The following is a 25,413-nucleotide window of genomic DNA, read 5'->3' on the forward strand; positions in this document are numbered from 1 at the left end:
CGTTTTCTTTTCCCTAAATGCATCCAATTGAAATTTTGAGATAACCATTTTTTTCAAAATAGTCTAAAGATCATATAAGAAGGCATTTGGGATTGAAATAGCCCCTCAGAACCTGGGGGCAAGGGTTGTAAGTTATGCCCCGAAAGCATATACAGTTTTATGGAATAGGTGGTGGTTGTATAAACTTTAGAAAAGCTAAAAATCTTCTGAGAATATGCTGCAAGGCTGATTACTTGTAAGTAATCGATAACTGGCAGCCCGGGTTGCCACCGAAAACAAAAATTTTAAGTTCTAATGTTGCTCCTCTCAGTTAAAAAAAAAAAACTTTTCTGATTTAATAACTATCCCAAGATTAACCGGCGTTTCTGAGCAGACGTCACTAACCCTAGACACAAATTACATATTTTAATGACATTTGGCTAATAGTAAATATATTATTTTTCTTCCATGAAATTAATCTCTTTTTACAAGTTCTATTAAATTTAAACATCCTTTTTAATATATTTCATCTTTTTTTGTAACAAATTATTAATTTTTTCACTATCGGCTTACTATTGAAAGTAACTGTCAATTCTAGGTTCAAATTTCAGTTTACAGAAAGGTTTATTGTAGTCAATGTACAAATATAATATAGAGAAAGCTTTTACTGGGAATTTCAAATTTGTTCCCTCAGATTCATTTTCTTTAATTCCCAAATATTTTGACTTACAAAAATATAACACAGTTTCTTCTCTTTTTCTTAAGTTTGAAATACAAATTCATAATTGTGCTAAGCTTTTCCACCTCCTCGAATTTTGCCGGCGTATGGGTTCCTCCTTAGGTATGTACAGTGTTTTTTTGGGAAGGGGGGGGGTATAAAAATACATATTTAAGTGCACAGAAATTTGGGAAATCTAGAACTTTTTTGTTTCCATGCGTGCGTCCCTGCTCCTTCCATTTACTTTTCATGGTTCTTTTAATCTCTGGCTGGCTAAAATATTCTATATTTAATAATTATTGCAAGTTATTGACCTGCTTCCGTCTGTCATTGTATTTCTTAGTTTTTGCAAAGGCCATTGACCTAGCCAAGGTCTTTGTTCTTGTTTTTGTGTCGAAGAACTTCTTATCGAGTGAATAGAGCCGAGGTAGTCTTATTAGTAACAGACAATTGAAAGAAAACATGTATTTTTACAAGAAACTAACAAATACTGTTTATTTTTAAAAAATATATTTATGGGGTTTTCCTAGCTTAGTGTCTGTTTGCAAGTAATAAATGTTCTGTAAAATTTACTAATCGTTTGTCTTTGCATCTCAATGGCCGCGTTCCAACAAAGTCACATGGGAAAAAATCATAACTTGGAAAGGATTAGTATCACATGTTTTATCGTGGATGGATTTTCCTCTGTAAATTTCGGGAGTGCTTAAATTTATGCTTCCATAGAATGAGAGATAGAGTAAAGGGGCTTTTGTAGGGATTAATCCAAGGAACCCCCCTACGAAATCCATAAAAAATGCTAACGTGTTAAAATAAATCAGGGGTCCAGAAGTGTTGAAAGTAAACGTAATTATTCATACCAGACACGTTAACAGGAGCTTTTTCTGGAAGGGGATCAAATTTGTAAAACCCTCCAATGTTTGACGCTATCTGATGTTGTATAAACAAGTATTCAGAGGTTTCTCAATCTGGGAACTATATATAAACTGTTGTTTTTTGGGGTTTAGGGGGGGGGAGGTACCTAGGTAAGGTTACGTATTTAATATATGCTATGCTTTAAAAAAAAATATTTCTTCCATGAAATTAATCTCTATTTACAAGTTCTATTAATATATCTATTTAATACTATCTATTTTTTCACTGTCGGCTTACTATTGAAAGTAACTGTCAATTCTAGGTTCAAATTTCAATTTACAGAAAGGTTTATTGTAGTCAATGTACAAATATTATATAGAGAAAGCTTTTACTGGGAATTTCAAATTTGTTCCCTCAGAATATGTATGAAGCGAATCGCGAAAACCATGGCTTTTCTTTGAGAGCGGTAAACTCAATTCCCCCCCCCCCTGTATGAACATGCTGGATTTGTAAATATTACTTGCAGTTCATAATATTGACGGTTAGAAAAAAAACTTGTGTCAAAGTTGAAATTCGAAAGAAGTTTTGAGGGTGGAGTTCAAACCCTCCAAAAATTTGAAACTTAGAGTTTTCCAAAAAACCATAGTTTTTCAAGTTCCGTATGCTATAGCCCGATTGCCCCCATCCGTTCACTGTGAAATTTTATCTTAAAATTTGCCGTTTAAATGTGTTTCTACATTGCTGCTATTAATATTAATTATTGTTCCTAGGCGGGATTTGAAAATATTTATTTTTTTTTTTACCCCTCACATCTTTTTCAAATAGCGACATCAGTGTGAGGAATGTGTTTCCCTCCTCCCCTTCTATTCTCTCCTTTTTTCTCCTCCCCTTCTATTCTCTAAATTTTGCAAATATCTTGTCTTAATATTTTCATTAGAAATGCCTTTTTTGATAGTTTCATTGAAAAGAAAAGAAAAACAGCAAAATTATCCCCCTAAGTTTAGAAAAAAAAACACATTTTTCCCCCACCCTAATCTCTTGAATTGACGCCACTGTCTCAAATAAAAAGTTAAAATTACACCCTTAGTTCTTTTTATTTTTCATAAACACATTCGTATTTCACAGAAGAAGCTGGCCTGCGGAAAGTTAAGACGTGTCCAGTGGCTCTTGGCACTTTGAGTGAAAGCATAGAGAATATTTTGCATCTTGGAAGGTAACTATTTATTTTCTTTTTTTTATATTCTCAACTCTAGGTTTATACCGAAGAAAAGTTGTATCAATTCAAAATCTTCGTAATAGTTTTTGTTTTGTTCTTTGCCTAGTCCCCCCTCCTCCCGAAAAAAACCTACCTTGCACACGTACCTAGCTGTGTTTTTTTCTTTTATGCCTGTCTTCTGACAGGCCTTTTGAATTGTACCCAATAAATCCTTTGTCGGGCGATCAGTGGTTTGATAAAGCTGTTGTTTCTTTTTTTTGTATTTTATTAATCCACTTTTTTTTTATAACCGATGTAAATAATTCTAATCGTTCATTGAGTCGTGGAAAAAGTTAAAGCACATAAGAGTTGCTTTAAGGTTTCCCGTAAAACATAACTTTACACACTATTCGCAAGATGTGTACATGGTCCATTTTAATTTGAGGCAACCATACTGCAGCCTTAGCGAATTTTAATAAATAAAACTTAATCAGTTAGGACAAATGCCTAGTAATCCTTGAGTCGTCATCAGTCGAAGGATGTAACATGTTTTTATTTGCGGATTTTAGAGGAGGTGCTGGAGAGAGAGTGGATGCGGGAGCAGTACTCCACAACTGTTAGATGACAGTTTATGCCTGTCATCTGACAGGTTTATCTGTTAATTTACATCATGGTGTTAATGCTGCAATGATTCTAGTCTGATGACCTAGGTATTTTACTTACTGACTTAAATTTGGATCAGGACATGAGCCGGGTGGCAGCTCTCCCTGACACAAGCACGTTACAGAGGGCTGAATTTCAGTTTGCTCAATCGTGGGTCGGTGGGCTGACTGTTTCTAGTCAATCAGGGTCCCACCGACGGCCGTGGCAATGAAAACCTCTGATTGGCTCAACGGTCGTCTTGACATTGCTCATCCGTGTCTTGATATGTCCGCCTCGATGTTTCTTCCATCCTGAAAGTGGTTTGCATTGCCACTGCACACGAGGTCCAGCGTTTCGTCTAAGCTTTGACACACATGGCAAAACAAGAGCAGGTAATGGCTGTGTAGTTTAGTTCCGATGTCAAGCGTAATCCCATAACACTGACTGACTGATCGTTACGTTTAACTATTAGTCACGCAGTCGCAAACCAAGTATTTGCCTCAGGTATCGGGTCGGAGGTATTTGGTAAATGTTCCTCTACTGCTTTCAGAAGCCAGGTATCACAAGTTTACATGAGGATAAAACGTGCTAGGGCTCTATATATACGAGACTTGGTTTTGATGTGAGTTTCCTTCCTCCTGCACAGGGGTCCAAACACAGCTGGAACGGAAGCTATGCGGGAACGAATTTCATCCCTACAACTGTGATTCTCATCTATGATAGACCCCAGGTATTTCAAATTATCTAACGCTTGTGTCTGTCTGATGTGAGTGTGAGAAGTGAGGGGGCCTCTTCGTTAGTCATCACTTTAGTTTTTTCCACACTGATTTTCAAACCTACGGAAATGTCAGTTTTAGCTACTTTGACTAGTATCCGTTCTACCTCCTGAGAGAAGCTTCTAAGAAGGACAACATCGTCTGCATAATCGATGTCAGTTCCGCTAGAGTCAGGGCTGACTGTAAAGACCCGAAGGCTATTTATAGCCTTAAGATTATCCATTCTAGCCCTGTCTGACCCCAAAATGGATTTCAAACATGGGTGATAATTCCCTATTGACTTGAATACAGGCGCGGGTGCTATTATAGTATTTCGGTATTAATCGTTTTATTTTAATAGGCACTCCATCTCCGTGCGTAGCTATCCATATTCCGTTTTGGTTCAATGAATATGAGGTCGTTATGAAATTTACCAAGGCAGCTGCAACGATTTGCCGGTGCTGGGCAATGTGCTCCAGTATCCCTCTAAGCGTGAAGAGTCGGTTGACGCAACCGATTTCTGCCCAGAAACCAGCTTGGTTGGGGCGATTTTTTTGGTTTTTGATTGTCTGGATGTCACTGAAGGGAATAATTGTAAAGATCTTGGCAGCTATGCTGATCAAGAATCTCGACATGTTATGGAGTCGGGTCTGTCCACTTGCTTGAATAAGGTATGATGATTGTGATTTGCAACTCTTGTGGAATACACTCTTCAGGTCCAGATACCAAAGAAAAGTTTCTGCAATCCTGTGTCAAGTTCTGGAGTTGCTTTATAAAACTCAGCCAGAATTGAATTTATTCCAGAGGTTTTGTTTACAGCTGTAATTATTTTCATCAATTGGCAGAGGGTCTTTATTGATGTCGCTATATGGACTAAGAGCGGCAGAAGGGATCCGTTCAGGACAAAGGGGTCAAGGGCAAAATTGGGCTCTTCAGATGTCATATTGGTTGAAACTTCGTGCTGAGAGGTTGATATAATTGGTTAAGAAGTTTGTCGAAATGAGACTTCTATCTTCCGACAACATCGTCTTCCCTCGTCAGAAAAAACACCATTTTCTCGCCTAATTGACGCTGAGACTCTCTTGCTCTAAAGATTTGGTAAAGCTTCCTGGGTCAGAGTGACTCGCTACTTTAGCAAATATTTTGCGACATGGTTCCAGTTTCGTTCGCGATCTTGTCTAAACGAATTTTGGCAGAGCCTGTTCATATCTTTGAAAAGGTCAGATTTTTTCTTTAAGATCTACTTCTTCTGAGCACCAAGCTCCATTTTTCTCAGTTTAAATCTGTCTTTTTCATTTGTGCTTTTATCTTCCCGACACCTTCTTGATGAGCTCATTTGTTTTCTCCCCCAAGCACTGCTTCTTTCCCTCGGTATTAGCAGTTGCTTGATCGTCATGGTTGGAAATCGCGAGAACACTGAACCCTTCTCTTACCTCTATATGAATGTTTTTTTCATTTATTTTGTCCTCGAGAGGGTAAGTATCAAATCTGAGGGGAGATGTGCGTACTTTCTGGTGGCGAGTTTTGTAACTAAGGAAACTGTTACTAGGATATGGCCAGAGCCAATTTTTGATACTGTATCAGCTCCGTTATTTGCCCTGCAATCAGGGATAGAGCTCCTCGGTCGAGCAGATACAAGTATATAGTCAAGCTGGACTTTTGCCCTGTCGTCTCTCGAATACTAATTCACCCTTTGGGAGTGCTTATATTTGAATAGTGCTTTAGGTTGTATAGAATAGTACCACAAGGTTGTGTAGTTGAGCAAACTTGACAAGATGTAGCCTTTGATCATACCCGAGCCTCAAACCAAACTTGCCACCCGCTCTTTTTCAGTCAAACTCACGACAGGTCATATGTGCGTTAAAATCGCCAGCCACGATTATGAGTTTGCGCTTTGGGACTCTTCTGATTATTTGATTCAGCTTATTTTAAAATCATCAACAAGCTCTTCTGCACATACTTGTGTAGGGGCTTACACACAGTTTACTATAACATTAGAGTTATGGTTTCAAAAGCGGACTTTTCCAACAATGGGTACTGGTCCATGAGAAATTAATTAATGACCCCAAAGCGAAAGAAATAGACCATCTGAAGTATGAGGCCGAGATACCGAATGCCGACCCGGAAACACTAGCAAATGGGTTTTTACAAATATTAAGCGAATCACTGGGATGAGTGAAATAAGCCCAGAAAAGAAAGATACTTTTTATGACGAAGGATGTGAATTCAGTAGCGTTAATATTATTATTAATATATATATATATATAATATATATTATATATATATTATATAATATAATATATATTATATATATATATATATATATATATATATATATATATATATATATATATATATATATATATATATATATATATATATATATATATATATATATATATATATATATATTATATAATATATATTATATAATATATATAATATATATTATATATATAATATGTATATTAATATATTATATAATATTAGAATTCAGTAGCGATAAAATATTACACAATGTAAAGAATGCACTGGATGATGAATAAGATATCGAGGCATTAACAAGATACCGTTTTACACGTAAAGAGCACAATAAATTAATAAAAAGGAAAATTTAAAAGAAAAGAAAAAGCCACTCTTTTAAAGTGCTTTAGAGGAAATAACAGTAGGGAGTTTTGGAAAATGTTAAAAGAGATAGGCCAATGAACCTACAGTCAGAGGTGAACGCCCCAGAAACTAGGCCCGATTACTTCAAACAACTACAAGAAGATACACAGGATAGCAACCTACATCTCCATGAAGCATTAGATCTGGATAACCGTGAAGGAGAATCATTCCCTCTGAACCAGGAAAATTACGTGTTATGCGACCTTATCACCTCGGGAGAAATTGAAGATTCACTTAACAAAATACGAGGTGATTCAGCTCCCGGGCCCGATGGAATTCCTATAAAGATCTTCAAAGCATTTAGAACTGTTATTTTACCTTTTTTGGCCTCATTATTTAACCTCTGAATTTTAAAGAAGGCCATAATTTTAAATGAGTAGCCAATGACCTGCAAAACCTCGCTTATTTTCCCACTTTATAAGAAAGGTAATCCCGCTACACATAATAACTATCAAACAGTCCGTGGTAACGAACTGTAAGTAAGGAGCGACCCGGCTCAATAGTAACCAAAGCTCTAAAAAACGGAAATTTAATACCAGTAGATACATCAAAAGAATTGAATTTTCATGCTGATTTCAAATATTTAAGTTTTATGAAGTTTAGTCTTACTTATGAAAAGTTACGAGCCTGAAAAAATTTGCTTTATTTTCGAAAAAAGGGGGAACTCCCTTTAAAAGTGACAGAATCTTAATGAAAATCAAACCATCATATTCAGCGTATCAGAAAACCCTACTGTACAGAAAACCCTCCTACCTGCAAAAACGTGGAATTTTGCATTTTTTGCCAGAAGAAAGATCACGGATGCGTGTTTATTTGTTTTTTCTCCAGGGGTGATCGTTTCGATCCAGTGGTCATAAAATATCGCGAGCGGGCTCATTTAAACTGAAGTGAAATTTTCCTGTGCCCTTTTTAAGTGACCGAAAAAATCGGAGGGCAACTAGGCCCCCTCCCACGGTCATTTTTTCCCAAAGTCACCCGATCAAAATTATGAGACAGCCATTTTATCCAGCATAGTCGAAAACCTAATAAATATGTCTTTGAGGATGACTTAATCCCCAACAGTCCCCGGGAGAAGGGCTCCAGTTTATGAACTTTGCCCATTGTTTACATATAGTATTTGTTACTTGGAAGTATGCAGACGTTTTCAGAAGGGATTTTTTCTGGTGGGGAGGTGGGTCGGAGGAGGAGCTATGTGGGAGAATATTTCCATGGAGGACATTGTCATGGGGGAAGGAACATGTCTATGACTTGGCCTGCCGGATTTCCCAGCATAATTTAAAAGAACGATCAGAAATTAAAAAAAAAAACAAGTTTTTTCAACTGAAAGTAAGGAGCAACATTAAAACGTAAAATGAACAGAAACATGACGCATATGAAGGGTTCTCCCCCTAGTCAATACCTCGCTCTTTACGCTAAAGTGTTTTTCAGTACTTTCAAAAAAGCTATCTGTTCTAATTAAATGGTCTTTGTGATTCAGGAATTGGAACAAAATTTGAACTTTAGCGTAAAGAGCGAGGTATTGACTAGTGCGAAAACGTCTCATTTACTTAATAAAAATATAAGAATCTCGAAGTTTGTTCAGTAAGTGGTTTCGTAATTTACGTCAGATCAAAATTTCGAGAAAGCTATTTAACCAAAAACAGTAAAATTAATATGTAAATTTAATTGTAATTATTCATGTACGGTGAGCCAAAATAAAAGCTGCATTAATTCAAAAACATTCCGAAATTAAATAAAAAAAAACAAGTTTTTTTAATTGAAAGTAAGGAGCGACATCAAAACTTAAAACGAACAGAAATTATTCCGTATATGGAAGGGGCTGTCCCCTCCTCGACGCCTTGCTATTTACGCTAAAGTTTTTTATTGTTTCAACAAATAGAGTTGTGTGTCAAACTTTAGCGTAAAGAGCAAGGCGTTGGAGGGGACAGCCCCTTCCATATACGAAATAATTTCTGTTCGTTTTAAGTTTTAATGTCGCTCCTTACTTTCAGTTAAAAAAAACTTGTTTTTTTTTATTTAATAGACCAATAAGCCTCCTAAACAGTGCCGGAAAAATTCTAGAAAAATTATAGATAAAAGACTGGGAATGTGGATAGAAGAGAAAAAAATCTTGCAAGAAGAACAAGGTGGGTTCAGACCAGGCTATTCTACAGTTGATAGAGTTTTTGTTATTAATGCTCTCGTAGAAAAAAATATTGTAAAGGTAAAGGAAAGTTATATGTGGTTTTAATTGATTTGAAATCAGCATTTGATAGTGTAGACCGTGTTTTATTGTTTAATGTTTTGTTAAATCTAGGCCTACCAATCCCTTCTATACAAATTTTTTTATTTATGTATTCGTTGAATAAAAGTTTTCTGAAAGTTGTTAGGAAGGGAATATCTCTGCCATTTTTCTCAAAAAAAGGCGTGCGCCAAGGAAGTACACTTTCGCCAAAATTATTTGCTATGTTTATTAATGATAGTGTTCTTTATTTCTGATAAAGATGGGCACCTACTCTCTGACTGCGAAATCTGAATATGTCGATGCTACTATTTGCAGACGACAGTATATTACTGGCAAAGACAAGGAATGACTTACAGACTCTCTTGACTCTCCTTGAAAAATATTTGCAAGAGAAAAAACTAGAGGCGAATGTCGCGAAATCCTAAATCATGATTTTTAGCAAAAACCCTCGGAATCAGTACCAAAATTTTTATTGAATGGAAAAATGCTAGAAGTGGTGGAAAAAGCCGAATACTTAGATTTCATCCTTTGTCGAAATAGAAAATGGACGAGTCGTGTTACAACAATGGCACAGAAAGGAAAAAATGCATTATTTGGAATACATCTATAGATACACACTAACATCAGAAATAAGTGAATTAAGCCTCCACAAATATATATTTAACACTAAAATTATGCCTATCCTACATTACGGATCAGAAATATGGGGGGTATCAGCCGGCAAAGCAACTAGAACCCCTTCAACTTCAATATTATTAACGAAATTTTGGCTTACAGAACGCAACACAAACGTTAGTATTGAAAGGTGATCTTGGTTTATTTAACCTGAAATTGAAAAGATACACCCAAATCATCAAATTTTGGTTAAGACTCCTCAAACTTCGCCAGACTAGACTTCCCCTAGCAGCATATGAAGATCTTTTCCTTCAGTGTAACAGAACATCATGGACAGCACAAATCAAAAGGATATTAGATGAGAATGGATTTTCAAGTTCGTGGGAGAAAGAAAAAGGGCCAGAAGATCATGAAAAGTTCTTCAAGGAATTTAGTGCAAGACTTGAAGACCAAGAAGTGCAACTATGGCTATCAGCTGGGGATGAATTTCCGAGTCTTACTTTGTATAAAGAAGTAAAGACAATTTTAGACAGGAGTTTTATTTTAAGCTGGGATTGCCCATTAATTATCTGAGGATTTGGATTCAGATCCGAGCTAATTGTCTTCCAATTTAGGGTAAGGTTGTAAGGAAAATGAGGGAAGGTCTGGATGCCGGGTGTAGTTGTATGTCTAGGATATTGATTTCACATGCCTTCATTTGGCCACCTATGGAAGTCTGGGTTGACACACACTTCATTGAATAGACGTTCCAGTACCCCGCGGTGAGGGATTGTTGGTTTTGCAACAGATAGTCAGTTTGGTGATTCCTCGTCGGAGTCGCCAATGTCTCCGGTGCATCGCTTTTCGGGGATGTCGTAACCAAAATCAGGCATTGAGGAAACATGTAATAAGAATGTGTAAGCAAAGGCATTAAAAAGTAGCAAGAAAACATATTCGAAAGGAAAGCTCAATACCAGAATAAGATGTGAGAACCTGAGTGTTAGTAGAGGAGGGGGTGTTACTCCGACCCCTCACCCCTGCTGCCACCTATAACTTTTTTTAACAACATCCCCACTTGGGTTATTGTTTTCTCAGTGAGAATGAAAAAACAGGAATTTTCTCACTTGAAAAACCATGAAGTGTGTCACATTTATGTCTGTTTTTATTGTTTTTGTCAGTGAGAATTTGAAAAACAGGAACTTTCTCACATTTTTGTATGTTTTTATGGTTTTCTCAGTGAGAATGAAAAAACAGGAATTTTCTCACTTGAAAAACCATGAATTTTGTCACATTTATGGACGTCAACAGCAATTCATGTCTGTTTTATGGTTTTCTCAGTGAGAATGAAAAAACAGGAACTTTCTCACTTGGAAAACCATAAACCACGTGGTCCTGTCACGAGTAGCACCTGTAAACTTGATTTACATAATCGCTAGGGGACATTATTGATTCACGAAGAGGGACTTAAGAAACATTAAGGCTTCTTTAATCTTTAGGCCTGTCACGAGTAGCACCTGTGAACTTGATTTACATAATCGCTAGGGGAAATTATTTATCCACGAAGGGTAGAATTAGAAAACATAAAAGCTTCTTTAATCTTAGGTCTGAGGGATAAACGTTCTTTAGGACAGAGAGAAAAATTAATATTCTATTTTCAAATAGGGCTTCATTGATCTTTAGTGTCAGGAATTATAATTGACATCACTTGTTATCTTGGAATTATGCGGGAGTCTAAAGAGATAGACATTCTATTTTTAAATACGGCTTCACGGAGCTTTAAGTCGGAGAGGTAAATTGATATTCTAACGAAACCCTAATAGTTTAGCTAGGAAAATTTATGAGATGAAGAGATTAACGTAGGAAAGGGTTTCCTAGAAATTTGAAATGAGTTAGCGCACAGATGCCAAACAAATGGAACACGCTGAAATTACGTTTAGAGATTATTCGGGCGAAACGGTTTTATCCATTTTATGGGATTATTTCGGCGAAACCGTTAGAGACATTTTGAAAGAAGATTTTAGAAAGGGTTTTAGAAGAGGTTTTGAGTGTGGTCGTTATAATACACAAGTTTCATTTGAACAGTGTTGTGAGGTCCTCTACCCCAACCCCAAAGGGTTCCGATCCTCATACCCCAACCCCGAAGGAAGCCCCCGGTACTCAAAGGCCCCCCAAGCTCCCATAGAGCCCCAACCCCCCAAACGCCCTCCTCAGACCCTCAAAGACCCTCCTCTGGTCCTCAAAGGGCCCCCGGACCCCCAAAGGGTACCCCGGACCCCAAAGGGCACCCCGGACCACAAAGGGCACCCCGGACCCCAAAGGCCCCCCCCGGTCCTCAAAGGGCCCCCCTGGCCCCAAAGGGCCCCCCTCCCTCTTCCTCCCTCCTCCCCCTCCCCTCCTCCTCCTCCTCCTCCTCCTCCTCCTCCTCCTCCTCCTCCTCCTCCCTCCTCCCTCCTCCTCCCACCTCCCCTCCCCTCATCCCTCCTCCTCCTCCTCCCACCTCCCCCCCTCCCCTCCCCTTCCCTCCCCTATTTTTTATACTTTTTTTGTGCATTGAGACACAGAAGGGACATCCCTCCCCCAAGGGTCCCCCCAACACCCTCCCCGGGCCCCCCCCCCCCCAAAGAGTTCCCCTCGCCATTTTTTTTTTAATACTTTTTTATGGCTTGATTATATCTTTTCTGAACAAGTTCCATTCATAATGTCATTCCTAAACCCATTTTCCAACCTCAACGAGTCCCCTCCCCAATTTGTAAATACTTTATTGAATTTTTTAACATGATATTTTTTAACTTTTTTAAGCATCTTAAAATGACATGAAATATGGTTACAGCTCTACCAATCATAATCTGCGCTTATTCATGGACACGACTTGGCTTTCACACTGGTACTCTATGGCAGGTTATCGACACTACCTAGTTTATTGCATGCATTAAATCAGTATTTCTTAAGCAGTGAAAGGATAAACACACAATTCATATCTGTAAAAAAAGTGAGGATGAATTATTCGACGAACGTATGTGCACATGAAAAAATCATTGTCGTATTGAATGCTGACAAGGAGAAATACCTGAACTATGAAACGAGTACAATCGGTAACACTATTGGAAATGTCTGCATGCGTTGTCATGACAGCGAGAAGTTAGATTTCTTTGGAGTACCCAAGAATTTCAATAGTGTAAACGGTGGATATTCAAGAGTATCATTACCAGAGAAATTAGTGCTCAAAGAGAATGCAAACTTAAAAATAATTGTCGATGATCGGGGACAACTCCTTGCTACAGCTTCTGGTAACACATTACCTGTTGATAAATCCTATCATCCTCTTTCCGGTATTAGTATTTTAAAGAGAACAAGAAGAAGACAAGCATACTCCTGCACCAACATCATAAATCATATCTTGTCAATGTGTCAAAACTGTCATCTATGTAAAAATAATGTGACAATAGACAGTGAAATCGCAGGCAGAATAAAAAGGACATTAGCAGACAATATCATCAATGAATATAAAGATGAATTGACGGAAAGTGAAGCGCAAGTGTACTAATAATGTGTAATAATGTATTTAACGTATTTTTATATTAATATTCTACATGTCATCATTTCATTAAAAATATTTTATGCATTATTTTGTTAAGTGTTCATTATTTTTAGGGTTTGGCAGAACGTTAACGTTCAGAATATCTATTAAAAAGGTCAAAGATGAAAGAAAAAAGAATTTTTAGAGATAGAGATGCTACTAGCAGACTCAATTTTTCACGGAAGATAAAAAAGTTCAAGTTCTCGTCGGAATTTTATCAAAGAACACACTTCATTTCTAATTTCTACAGAGAAAATAAAAATCTTCCACTTCAGTTCTTTATTTCACAAAGACATAAAGAAATTTAAATTTCAATTCTAAATTTTTAGATGGAATATAGAAAAAGTAATACCATACTTGTGAATATTTTCATGGAAGATAAAAAGTTCTAGTTCAATTTAAAATTTTCTCAACGAAGTGAAGAAAAGTTCAAGTTCTCTTCTAAACTTTACCAAAGAACACGCTTAAATTCTAATTTCCACAGAGAAAACAAAAATCTTCCACTTCAGTTCTTTATTTCACAAAGACATAAAGAAATTTAAAGTTCAATTCTAATTTTTCGGTGGCAGATAGGAAAAGTTATGCTATGATTTTGATTATTTTCTATGAAGGTAAAAAGTTCTAGTTCATTTTTAAATTTTCTCAACGAAGTGAAGAAAAGTTCAAGTTCTCTTCGGAATTTTACCAAAGAACACACTTTAATTCTAATTTCTACAGAGAAAGCTAAAATCTTCCACTTCAGTTTTTTATTTCACAAAGAGATAAAGAAATTTAAAGTACAATTCTAATTTTTCGGTTGGAAGATAGAAAAAGTAACACCATATTTGTTAATATTTTCACGGAATATAAAAAGTTATAGTTCAATTTTAAATTTTCTCAACAAAGTGAAGAAAAATTCCAGTTCTCTTCTGAATTTTACCAACGAACGCACTTCAATTCTAATTTCGACAGAGAAAACAAAAATCTTCCACTTCAGTTATTTATTTCACAAAGACATAAAGAAATTTAAAGTTCTATTCTAATTTTTCGGTGGTAGATAGGAAAAGCAATACCCTACTTGTGAATATTTTCACGGAAGATAAAAAGTTCTAGTTCAATTTAAAATTTTCTTAACGAAGTCAAGGAAAGTTCAAGTTCTCTTTGGAATTTTACCAAAGAACACGCTCCATTTCTAATTTCTCCAGAGAAAACAAAAATCTTTCACTTCAGTTCTTTATTTCACAAAGACATAAAGAAATTTAAAGTTCTATTCTAATTTTTCGGTTGGTAGATAGAAAAAGTAATACCATACTTGTGAATATTTTCATGGAAGATAAAAAGTTCTAATTCAATTTTAAATTTTCTCAACAAAGTGAAGAAAAATTCCAGTTCTCTTCTGAATTTTACCAAAGAATGCACTTCAATTCTAATTTCGACAGTGAAAAAAAAAATCTTCCACTTCAGTTCATTATTTCACAAAGACATAAAGAAATTTAAAGTTCTATTCTAATTTTTCTGTGGTAGATAGGAAAAGCAATACCGTACTTGTGAATATTTTCACGGAAGATAAAAAAGTTCTAGTTCATTTTAAAATTTTCTCAACGAAGTCAAGAAAATTTCAAGTTCTCTTCGGAATTTTACCAAAGAACACGCTACAATTCTAATTTCTCCAGAGAAAACAAAAATCTTTAACTTCAGTTCTTTATTTCACAAAGACATAAAGAAATTTAAAGTTCTATTCTAATTTTTAGGTTGGTAGATAGTAAAAGTAATACCATACTTGTGAATATTTTCATGGAAGATAAAAAGTTCTAGTTCAATTTAAAATTTTCTCAACGAAGTCAAGGAAAATTCAAGTTCTCTTCTGAATTTTACCAAAGAACAAACTTCAATTCTAATTTCGCCAGAGAAAACAAAAATCTTCCACTTCAGTTCTTTATTTCACAAAGACATAAAGAAATTTAAAGTTCAATTCTAATTTTTCGGTGTCAGATAGGAAAAGCAATACCATACTTATGATTATTTTCACGGAAAATAAAAAGTTCTAGTTTAATTTAAAATTTTCTCAACGAAGTGAAGAAAAGTTCAAGTTCTCTTCTGAACTTTACCAAAGAACACGCTTCAATTCTAATTTCTCCCAGAGAAAACATAAATCTTCCACTTCAGTTCTTTATTTCACAAAGACATGAAAAATTTAAAGTTCAATTCTAATTTTTCGGTTGGAAGATAGAAAATGTAATACCATACTTATGAATATTTTCATGGAAGATAAAAAGTTCTAATTCAATTTAAAATTTTCTCAACCAAGTGAAGAAAAGTTCAAGTTCTCTTCTGAATTTTACCAAAGAACACACTTTAATTCTAATTTCGACAGAGAAAACAAAAATCTTCCGCTTCAGTTGTTTATTTCACAAAGACATAAAGAAATTTAAAGTTCAATTCTAAATTTTTCGGTGGTAGATAGGAAAAGCAATACCGTACTTGTGAAATATTTTCACGGAAGATAAAAAGTTCTAGTTCAATTTAAAATTTTCTCAACGAAGTCAAGAAAAGTTCAAGTTTTCTCTTCTGAATTTTACGAAATAACACGCTACAATTCTAATTTCTCCAGAGAAAACAAATATCTTCCACTTCAGTTCTTTATTTCACAAAGACATAAAGAAATTTAAAGCTCAATTCTAATTTTTCGCTGGTAGATAGTAAAAGAAATACCATACTTGTCAATATTTTCATGGAATATAAAAAGTTCTAATTAAATTTAAAATTTTCTCAACGAAGTCAAGGAAAGTTCAAGTTATCTTCGGAATTTTACAAAAGAACACACTACAATTCTAATTTCTCCAGAGAAAACAAAAATCTTCCACTTCAGTTCTTTATTTCACAAAGACATAAAGAAATTTAAAGTTCTATTCTAATTTTTCGGTTGGAAGATAGAAAAAGCAATACCATACTTGTGAATATTTTCACGGAAAATAAAAAGTTCTAGTTTAATTTAAAATTTTCTCAACAAAGTGAAGAAAAATTCAAGTTCTCTTCTGAATTTTACCAAAGAACGCATTTCAATTCTAATTTCTCCAGAGAAAACAAAAATCTTCCACGTCATTTTTAAGTTCACCAAGAGATAAAGAAATTTAAAGTTCAATTCTAAATTTTTCGGTTGGAAGATAGAAAAAGCAATATCATACTTGTGAATATTTTCACGGAAAATAAAAGTTCTAGTTTAATTTAAAATTTTCTCAACAAAGTGAAGAAAAGTTCAAGTTCTCTTCTGAATTTTACCAAAGAACGCATTTCAATTCTAATTTCGACAGAGAAAACATAAATCTTACACGTCATTTTTAAGTTCACCAAGAGATAAAGAAATTTAAAGTTCAATTCTAATTTTTAGGTGGCAGATAGGAAAAGTTATACTATGATTTTGATTATTTTCTATGTAGGTAAAAAGTTCTAGTTCATTTTTTAATTTTCTCAACGAAGTGAAGAAAAGTTCAAGTTCTCTTCGGAATTTTACCTAAGAACACACTTTAATTCTAATTTCTCCAGAGAAAACAAAAATCTTCCGCTTCAGTTGTTTATTTCACAAAGACATAAAGAAATTTAAAGTTCAATTCTAAATTTTTCATTGGTAGATAGGATAAGCAATACCGTACTTCTGAAATATTTTCACGGACGATAAAAAGTTCTAGTTCAATTTAAAATTTTCTCAACGAAGTCAAGGAAAGTTCAAGTTTTCTACTGAATTTTACCAAAGAACACAATACAACTCTAATTTCTCAAGAGAAAATAAAAATCTTCCACATAAGTTCTTTATTTCACAATGACATAAAGAAATTTAAAGTTCAAGTCTATATTTTTCGGTGGCAGATAGAAAAAGTAATACCACACTTGTGAATATTTTCCCGGAAGATAAAAAGTTCTAGTTCAATTTAAAATTTTCTCAACGAAGTGAAGAAAAATTCAAGTTCTCTTCTGAATTTTACCAAAGAACGCAATTCAATTCTAATTTCGACAGAGAAAATAAAAATCTACCAATTCAGTTCTTTATTTCACAAAGACATAAAGAAATTTAAAGTTCAATTCTAAATTTTTTGGTGGAAGATAGAAAAAGTAATACCATACTTGTGAATATTTTCCCAGAAGATAAAAAGTTCTAGTTCAATTTAAAATTTTCTCAACGAAGTGAAGAAAAGTTCAAGTTCTCCTCTGAACTCTACCAAATAACACACTTCAATTCTAATTTCTCCAGAGAAAAAAAAATCTTCCACTTCAGTTCTTTATTTCACAAAGGCATAAAGAAATTTAAAGTTCAATTCTAAATTTTTCGGTGAGAGATAGAAAAATTAATATCATACTCATGAATATTTTCAACCAGTATAAATACCAAACATGTAAATATTTTCCCAAAAGATAAAAAGTTCAAGTTAAATTTTTAATTTGCTCAAAGAATTCAAGTACAGATCTAGTGATCTCATGAATTTTAAAAAATAACACGATTCAATTATATTTTCCCCAGAGAAAACAAAAATCTTCCACTTCAGTTCTTTATTTCACAAAGACATAAAGAAATTTGAAGTTCAATTCTAATTTTTCGGTGGAAGATAGAAAAAGTAATACCATACTTGCGAATATTTTCACAGAAGATAAATACCATACATGTAAATATTTTCCCGGAAGATAAAAGTTCTAGTTCAATTTTAAATTTTCACAACGAAGTGAAGAAAAGCTCAAGTTCTCTTCTGAATTTTCTTAAAGAAGTGAAAAAAGTTTGCCCAATTCTGAATTTTACCAATGAAAATGAAAAAGCTCCCACTTCAGTTCTTAATTTCTCAAACTAGGTTAAGGTCGGTTAGGTTAGCCCACGTACGCGTCACTTAGGTTAACTTAGGTTAGGTGAGAGACAGGCAAAAAGTTAGGTGTATGATTAGGTTAGGTTAGGTTAGATTAAGTTAGCTTAGGTTAGATTAAGTTAGGTTAGGTTAAGTTAGGCTAGGCTAGGTTAGCCTACGTACGCAGCGTACGTAGGCTAACCTAGCCTAACCTAACTTAACCTAACCTAACTTAATCTAACCTAAGCTAACTTAATCTAACCTAACCTAACCTAATCATACACCTAACTTTTGCCTGTCTCTCACCTAACCTAAGCTAACCTAAGTGACGCGTACGTGGGCTAACCTAACCTAACTTAACCTAGTTTGAGAAATTAAGAACTGAAGTGGGAGCTTTTTCATTTTCATTGGTAAAATTCAGAATTGGGCAAACTTTTTCACTTCTTTAAGAAAATTCAGAAGAGAACTTGAGCTTTTCTTCACTTCGTTGTGAAAATTTAAAATTGAACTAGAAATTTTTATCTTCCGGGAAAATATTTACATGTATGGTATTTATCTTCTGTGAAAATATTCGCAAGTATGGTATTACTTTTTCTATCTTCCACCGAAAAATTAGAATTGAACTTCAAATTTCTTTATGTCTTTGTGAAATAAAGAAGTGAAGTGGAAGATTTTTGTTTTCTCTGGGGGAATTAGAATTGAAGCGTGTTCTTTGGTAAAATTCAGTAGAGAACTTGAACTTTCCTTGACTTCGTTGAGCAAATTTAAAATTGAACTAGAACTTTTTATCTTCCGGGAAAATATTCACCTGTATGGTATTTATCTTCGGAGAAAATATTCACGAGTTTTATATTAATTTTTCTATCTCTCGCCGAAAAAATTTAGAATTGAACATTAAATTTCTTTATGTCATGGTGAAATACGGTATTGAAGTGTAATAGTTTGTTATCTCTGGAGGAATTAGATTTGAAGTGTGTTCTTTGGTAGAGTTCAGAGGAGAACTTGAACTTTTTCTTCACTTCGTTGAGAATATTTAAATTGAAATCGAACTTTTTATATTAAGTGACAATATTCACAAGTATGTTCTTTCTGTTCATATCATCCACCGAAAAATTTAGTAATTAACATTAAATCTCTTTATGTCTTTGTGTAATAAAGAAGTGAATTGGAAGATTTTTATTTTCTCTGACGAAATTAGAATTGAATTGCGTTCTTTGGTAAAATTCAGAAGAGAACTTGAATTTTTCTTCACTTCGTTGAGAAAATTTTAAATTGAACTAGAACTTTTTATCTTCCGGGAAAATATTCACTCGTGTGGTATTACTTTTTCTATCTGCCACCGAAAAATATAGAATTGAACTTTAAATTTCTTTATGTCATTGTGAAATAAAGAACTTATGTGGAAGATTTTTATTTTCTCTGGAGAAATTAGAGTTGTATTGTGTTCTTTGGTAAAATTCAGTAGAAAACTTGAACTTTCCATGACTTCATTTAGAAAATTTTAAATTGAACTAGAACTTTTCATCGTCCGTGAAAATATTTCACAAGTACGGTATTGCTTATCCTATCTACCACTGAAAAATTTAGAATTGAACTTTAAATTTCTTTATGTCTTTGTGAAATAAACAACTGAAGCGGAAGATTTTTGTTTTCTCTGGAGAAATTAGAATTAAAGTGTGTTCTTTGTTAAAATTACGAAGAGAACTTGAACTTTTCTTCACTTCGTTGAGAAAATTAAAAAATGAACTAGAACTTTTTTACCTTCATAGAAAATAATCAAAATCATAGTATAGCATTTCCTATCTGTCACCGAAAAATTAGAATTGAAATTTAAATTTCTTTATCTCTTGGTGAACTTAAAAATGACGTGGAAGATTTATGTTTTCTCTGTCGAAATTAGAATTGAAATGCGTTCTTTGGTAAAATTCAGAAGAGAACTTGAATTTTTCTTCACTTTGTTGAGAAAATTTTAAATTAAACTAGAACTTTTTATTTTCCGTGAAAATATTCACAAGTATGATATTGCTTTTTCTATCTTCCAACCGAAAAATTTAGAATTGAACTTTAAATTTCTTTATCTCTTGGTGAACTTAAAAATGACGTGGAAGATTTTTGTTTTCTCTGGAGAAATTAGAATTGAAATGCGTTCTTTGGTAAAATTCAGAAGAGAACTTGAATTTTTCTTCACTTTGTTGAGAAAATTTTAAATTAAACTAGAACTTTTTATTTTCCGTGAAAATATTCACAAGTATGGTATTGCTTTTTTCTATCTTCCAACCGAAAAATTAGAATAGAACTTTAAATTTCTTTATGTCTTTGTGAAATAAAGAACTGAAGTGGAAGATTTTTGTTTTCTCTGGAGAAATTAGAATTGTAGTGTGTTCTTTGGTAAAATTCCGAAGAGAACTTGAACTTTCCTTGACTTCATTGAGAAAATTTTAAATTGAATTCGAACTTTTCATCTTCCATGAAAATATTCACAAGTATGGTATTGCTTTTCCTATCTACCATCGAAAAATTAGAATTGAGCTTTAAATTTCTTTATGTCTTTGTGAAATAAAGAACTGAAGTGGAAGATTTTTGTTTTCTCTGGAGAAATTAGAATTGTAGCGTGTTATTTGGTAAAATTCAGAAGTGAAAACTTGAACTTTTCTTGACTTCATTGAGAAAATTTTAAATTGAACTAGAACTTTTTATCTTCCGTGAAAATATTTCACAAGTACGGTATTGCTTTTCCTATCTACCACCGAAAAATTTAGAATTGAACTTTAAATTTCTTTATGTCTTTGTGAAATAAACAACTGAAGCGGAAGATTTTTGTTTTCTCTGTCGAAATTAGAATTAAAGTGTGTTCTTTGGTAAAATTCAGAAGAGAACTTGAACTTTTCTTCACTTTGTTGAGAAAATTTTAAATTGAATTAGAACTTTTTATCTTCCATGAAAATATTCATAAGTATGGTATTACATTTTCTATCTTCCAACCGAAAAATTAGAATTGAACTTTAAATTTTTCATGTCTTTGTGAAATAAAGAACTGAAGTGGAAGATTTATGTTTTCTCTGGGAGAAATTAGAATTGAAGCGTGTTCTTTGGTAAAGTTCAGAAGAGAACTTGAACTTTTCTTCACTTCGTTGAGAAAATTTTAAATTAAACTAGAACTTTTTATTTTCCGTGAAAATAATCATAAGTATGGTATTGCTTTTCCTATCTGACACCGAAAAATTAGAATTGAACTTTAAATTTCTTTATGTCTTTGTGAAATAAAGAACTGAAGTGGAAGATTTTTGTTTTCTCTGGCGAAATTAGACTTGAAGCTTGTTCTTTGGTAAAATTCAGAAGAGAACTTGAATTTTACTTGACTTTGTTGAGAAAATTTTAAATTGAACTAGAACTTTTTATCTTCCATGAAAATATTCACAATTATGGTATTACTTTTTCTATCTTCCAACCGAAAAATTAGAATAGAACTTTAAATTTCTTTATGTCTTTGTAAAATAAAGAACTGAAGTGAAATATTTTTGTTTTCTCTGGAGAAATTAGAATTGAAGCGTGTTCTTTGGTAAAATTCAAAAGAGAACTTGAACTTTCCTTGACTTCGTTGAGAAAATTTAAAAATGAACTAGAACTTTTTATCTTCCGTGAAAATATTCACAAGTACGGTATTGCTTTTCCTATCTACCACCGAAAAATTAGAATAGAACTTTAAATTTCTTTATGTCTTTGTGAAATAAAGAACTGAAGTGGAAGATTTTTGTTTTCACTGTCTAAATTAGAATTGAAGTGCAGTCATTGGTAAAGTTCAGAAGAGAACTGGAATTTTTCTTCACTTCGTTGAGAAAATTTAAATTGAATTATAACTTTTTATCTTCCATGAAAATATTCACAAGTATGGTATTACTTTTTTTCTATCTTCCACCGAAAAATTTAGAATTGAACTTTAAATTTCTTTATGTCTTTGTGAAATAAAGAACTGAAGTGAAAGATTTTTGTTTTCTCTGGAGAAATTAGAATTGTAGCGTGTTCTTTGGTAAAATTCCAAAGAGAACTTGAACTTTCCTTGACTTCGTTGAGAAAATTTTAAATTGAACTAGAACTTTTTATCTTCCGTGAAAATATTCACAAGTAGGGTATTGTTTTTCCTATCTACCACCGAAAAATTAGAATAGAACTTTAAATTTCTTTATGTCTTTGTGAAATAAAGAACTGAAGTGGAAGATTTTTGTTTTCTCTCTCGAAATTAGAATTGTAGTGCGTTCTTTGGTAAAATTCAGAAGAGAACTGGAATTTTTCTTGACTTTGTTGAGAAAATTTTAAATTGAATTAGAACTTTTTATCTTCCATGAGAATATTCATAAGTATGGTATTACTTTTTCTATCTTCCAACCTAAAAATTAGAATTGTACTTTAAATTTCTTTATCTCTTTGTGAAATAAATAACTGAAGTGGAAGATTTTAGCTTTCTCTGGAGAAATTAGAATTAAAGTGTGTTATTTGGTAAAATTCCGAAGAGAACTTGAACTTTTCTTCACTTCGTTGAGAAAATTTAAAAATGAACTAGAACTTTTTACCTTCATAGAAAATAATCAAAATCATAGCATAACTTTTCCTATCTGACGCCGAAAAATTAGAATTGAAATTTAAATTTCTTTATGTCTTTGTGAAATAAAGAACTGAAGTGGAAGATTTTTGTTTTCTCTGTGGAAATTAGAATTGAAGCGTGTTCTTTGGTAAAGTTCAGAAGAGAACTTGAATTTTTCTTCACTTCGTTGAGAAAATTTTAAATTGAACTAGAACTTTTTATCTGCCAGGAAAATATTCACAAGTATTGTATTACTTTTTCTATCTTCCACCGAAAAATTTAGAATTGAACTTTAAATTTCTTTATGTCTTTGTGAAATAAAGAACTGAAGTGGAAGATTTTTATTTTCTCTGTAGAAATTAGAAATGAATTGTGTTCTTTGATAAAATTCCGATGAGAACTTGAACTTTTTTATCTTCCGTGAAAAATTGAGTCTGCTAGTAGCATCTCTATCTCTAAAAATTCTTTTTCTTTCATCTCTGACCTTTTTAATAGATATTCTGAACGTTAACGGTCTGCCAAACCCTAAAAATAATGAACACTTAAAAAAATAATGCATAAAATATTTTTAATGAAATAATGACATGTAGAATATTAATATAAAAATACGTTAAATACATTATTACACATTATTAGTACACTTGCGCTTCACTTTCCGTCAATTCATCTTTATATTCATTGATGATATTGTCTGCTAATGTCCTTTTTATTCTGCCTGCGATTTCACTGTCTATTGTCACATTATTTTTACATAGATTACAGTTTTGACACATTGACAAGATATGATTTATGATGTTGGTGCAGGAGTATGCTTGTCTTCTTCTTGTTCTCTTTAAAATACTAATACCGGAAAGAGGATGATAGGATTTATCAACAGGTAATGTGTTACCAGAAGCCGTAGCAAGGAGTTGTCCCCGATCATCGACAATTATTTTTAAGTTTGCATTCTCTTTGAGCACTAATTTCTCTGGTAATGATACTCTTGAATATCCACCGTTTACACGATTGAAATTCTTGGGGACTCCAAAGAAATCTAACTTCTTGCTGTCATGACAACGCATGCATGCATTTCCAATAGTGTTACCGCTTGCACTCGTTTCATAGTTCAGGTATTTCTCCTTGTCAGCATTCAATACGACAATGATTTTTTCATGTGCACATACGTTCGTCGAATAATTCATCCTCACTTTTTTTACAGATATGAATTGTGTGTTTATCCTTCCACTGCGTAAAAAATACTGATTAAATGCATGCAATAAACTAGGTAGTGTCGATAACCTGCCATGGAGTACCAGTGGGAAAGCCACGTCGTGTCCATGAACAAGTGCAGAGTATGATTGGTAGAGCCGTAACCATATTTCATGTCATTTTAAGATACGTAAAAAAGTTAAAAAAATACCATGTTAAAAAATTCAAGAAAGTATTTACAAATTGGGGAGGGGACTCTTTGAGGTTGGAAAATGGGTTTAGGAATGACATTATGAATAGAACTTGTTCAGAAAAGATATAATCAAGCCATAAAAAAGTATTAAAAAAAAAAGGGTGAGGGGAACTCTTTGGGGGGGGGGGCCCGGGGCGGGGGTTGGGGGGACCCTGGGGGGAGGGATGTCCCTTCTGTGTCTCAATGCACAAAAAAAGTATAAAAAATAGGGGAGGGAAGGGGAGGGGGGGGGGTGGGAGGAGGAGGAGGAGGGATGAGGGGAGGGGAGGTGGGAGGAGGAGGGAGGAGGGAGGAGGAGGGGAGGAGGAGGAGGGGAGGGGGAGGAGGGAGGAAGAGGGAGGGGGGCCCTTTGGGGCCAGGGGGGCCCTTTGAGGACCGGGGGGGGCCTTTGGGGTCCGGGGTGCCCTTTGTGGTCCGGGGTGCCCTTTGGGGTCCGGGGTACCCTTTGGGGGTCCGGGGGCCCTTTGAGGACCAGAGGAGGGTCTTTGAGGGTCTGAGGAGGGCGTTTGGGGGTTGGGGCTCTATGGGAGCTTGGGGGGCCTTTGAGTACCGGGGGCTTCCTTCGGGGTGGGGGTATGAGGATCGGAATCCTTTGGGGTTGGGGTAGAGGACCTCACAACACTGTTCAAATGGAACTTGTGTATCATAACGACCACACTCAAAACCTCTTCTAAAACCCTTTCTAAAATCTTCTTTCAAAATGTCTCTAACGGTTTCGCCGAAATAATCCCATAAAATGGATAAAACCGTTTCGCCCAAATAATCTCTAAACGTAATTTCAGCGTGTTCCTTTTGTATGGCATCTCTGCGCTAACGCATTTCAAATTTCTAGGAAACCCTTTCCTACGTTAATCTCTTCATCTCATAAATTTTCCTAGCTAAACTATTAGGGTTTCGTTAGAATATCAATTTACCTCTCCGACTTAAAGCTCCGTGAAGCCGTATTTAAAAATAGAATTTCTATCTCTTTAGACTCCTGCATAATTCCAAGATAACAAGTGATGTCAATTATAATTCCTGACACTAAAGATCAATGAAGCCCTATTTGAAAATAGAATATTAATTTTTCTCTCTGTCCTAAAGAACGTTTATCCCTCAGACCTAAGATTAAAGAAGCTTTTATGTTTTCTAAGTCTCCCCTTTGTGGAACAATAATTTCCCATAGAGATTATGTAACTCAATGACACAGGATTTCATCGTGACAGTCCTAATTATTAAATAATAATGAATGCGGAATAAGGCCCTCTTCTTTACTCATCAACGCACACGCGAGATTATGTGAATAAAGCTCCCAGGTGCTACTCATGACAGCACCACGTGGTTTATTGTTTTCCAATTGACAAAGTCCCTGTTTTTTCATTCTCACTGAGAAAACCATAAAACAG

At 34.2% G+C, this 25,413-nt stretch overlaps 1 protein-coding gene across 7 annotated transcripts in view; it reads left to right on the forward strand.

The window, feature by feature from the left end:
* Positions 1-25,413, forward strand: part of Pino (protein pinocchio) — a 98,517-nt gene that overhangs the window by 65,407 nt on the left and 7,697 nt on the right. For all 7 annotated transcript variants that reach the window (XM_089088689.1, XM_089088693.1, XM_089088692.1 and 4 more), the window contains exon 3: positions 2,675-2,762. In XM_089088689.1, the coding sequence (XP_088944815.1) occupies positions 2,675-2,762 (88 nt within the window). The remainder of the gene's footprint in view (positions 1-2,674; positions 2,763-25,413) is intronic.

Source organism: Artemia sp. Qi Xiang Cuo, chromosome 5 (genome assembly GCF_049724085.1).
Source record: "Artemia sp. Qi Xiang Cuo chromosome 5, ASM4972408v1, whole genome shotgun sequence".
NCBI lineage: Eukaryota > Metazoa > Arthropoda > Branchiopoda > Anostraca > Artemiidae > Artemia > Artemia sp. Qi Xiang Cuo.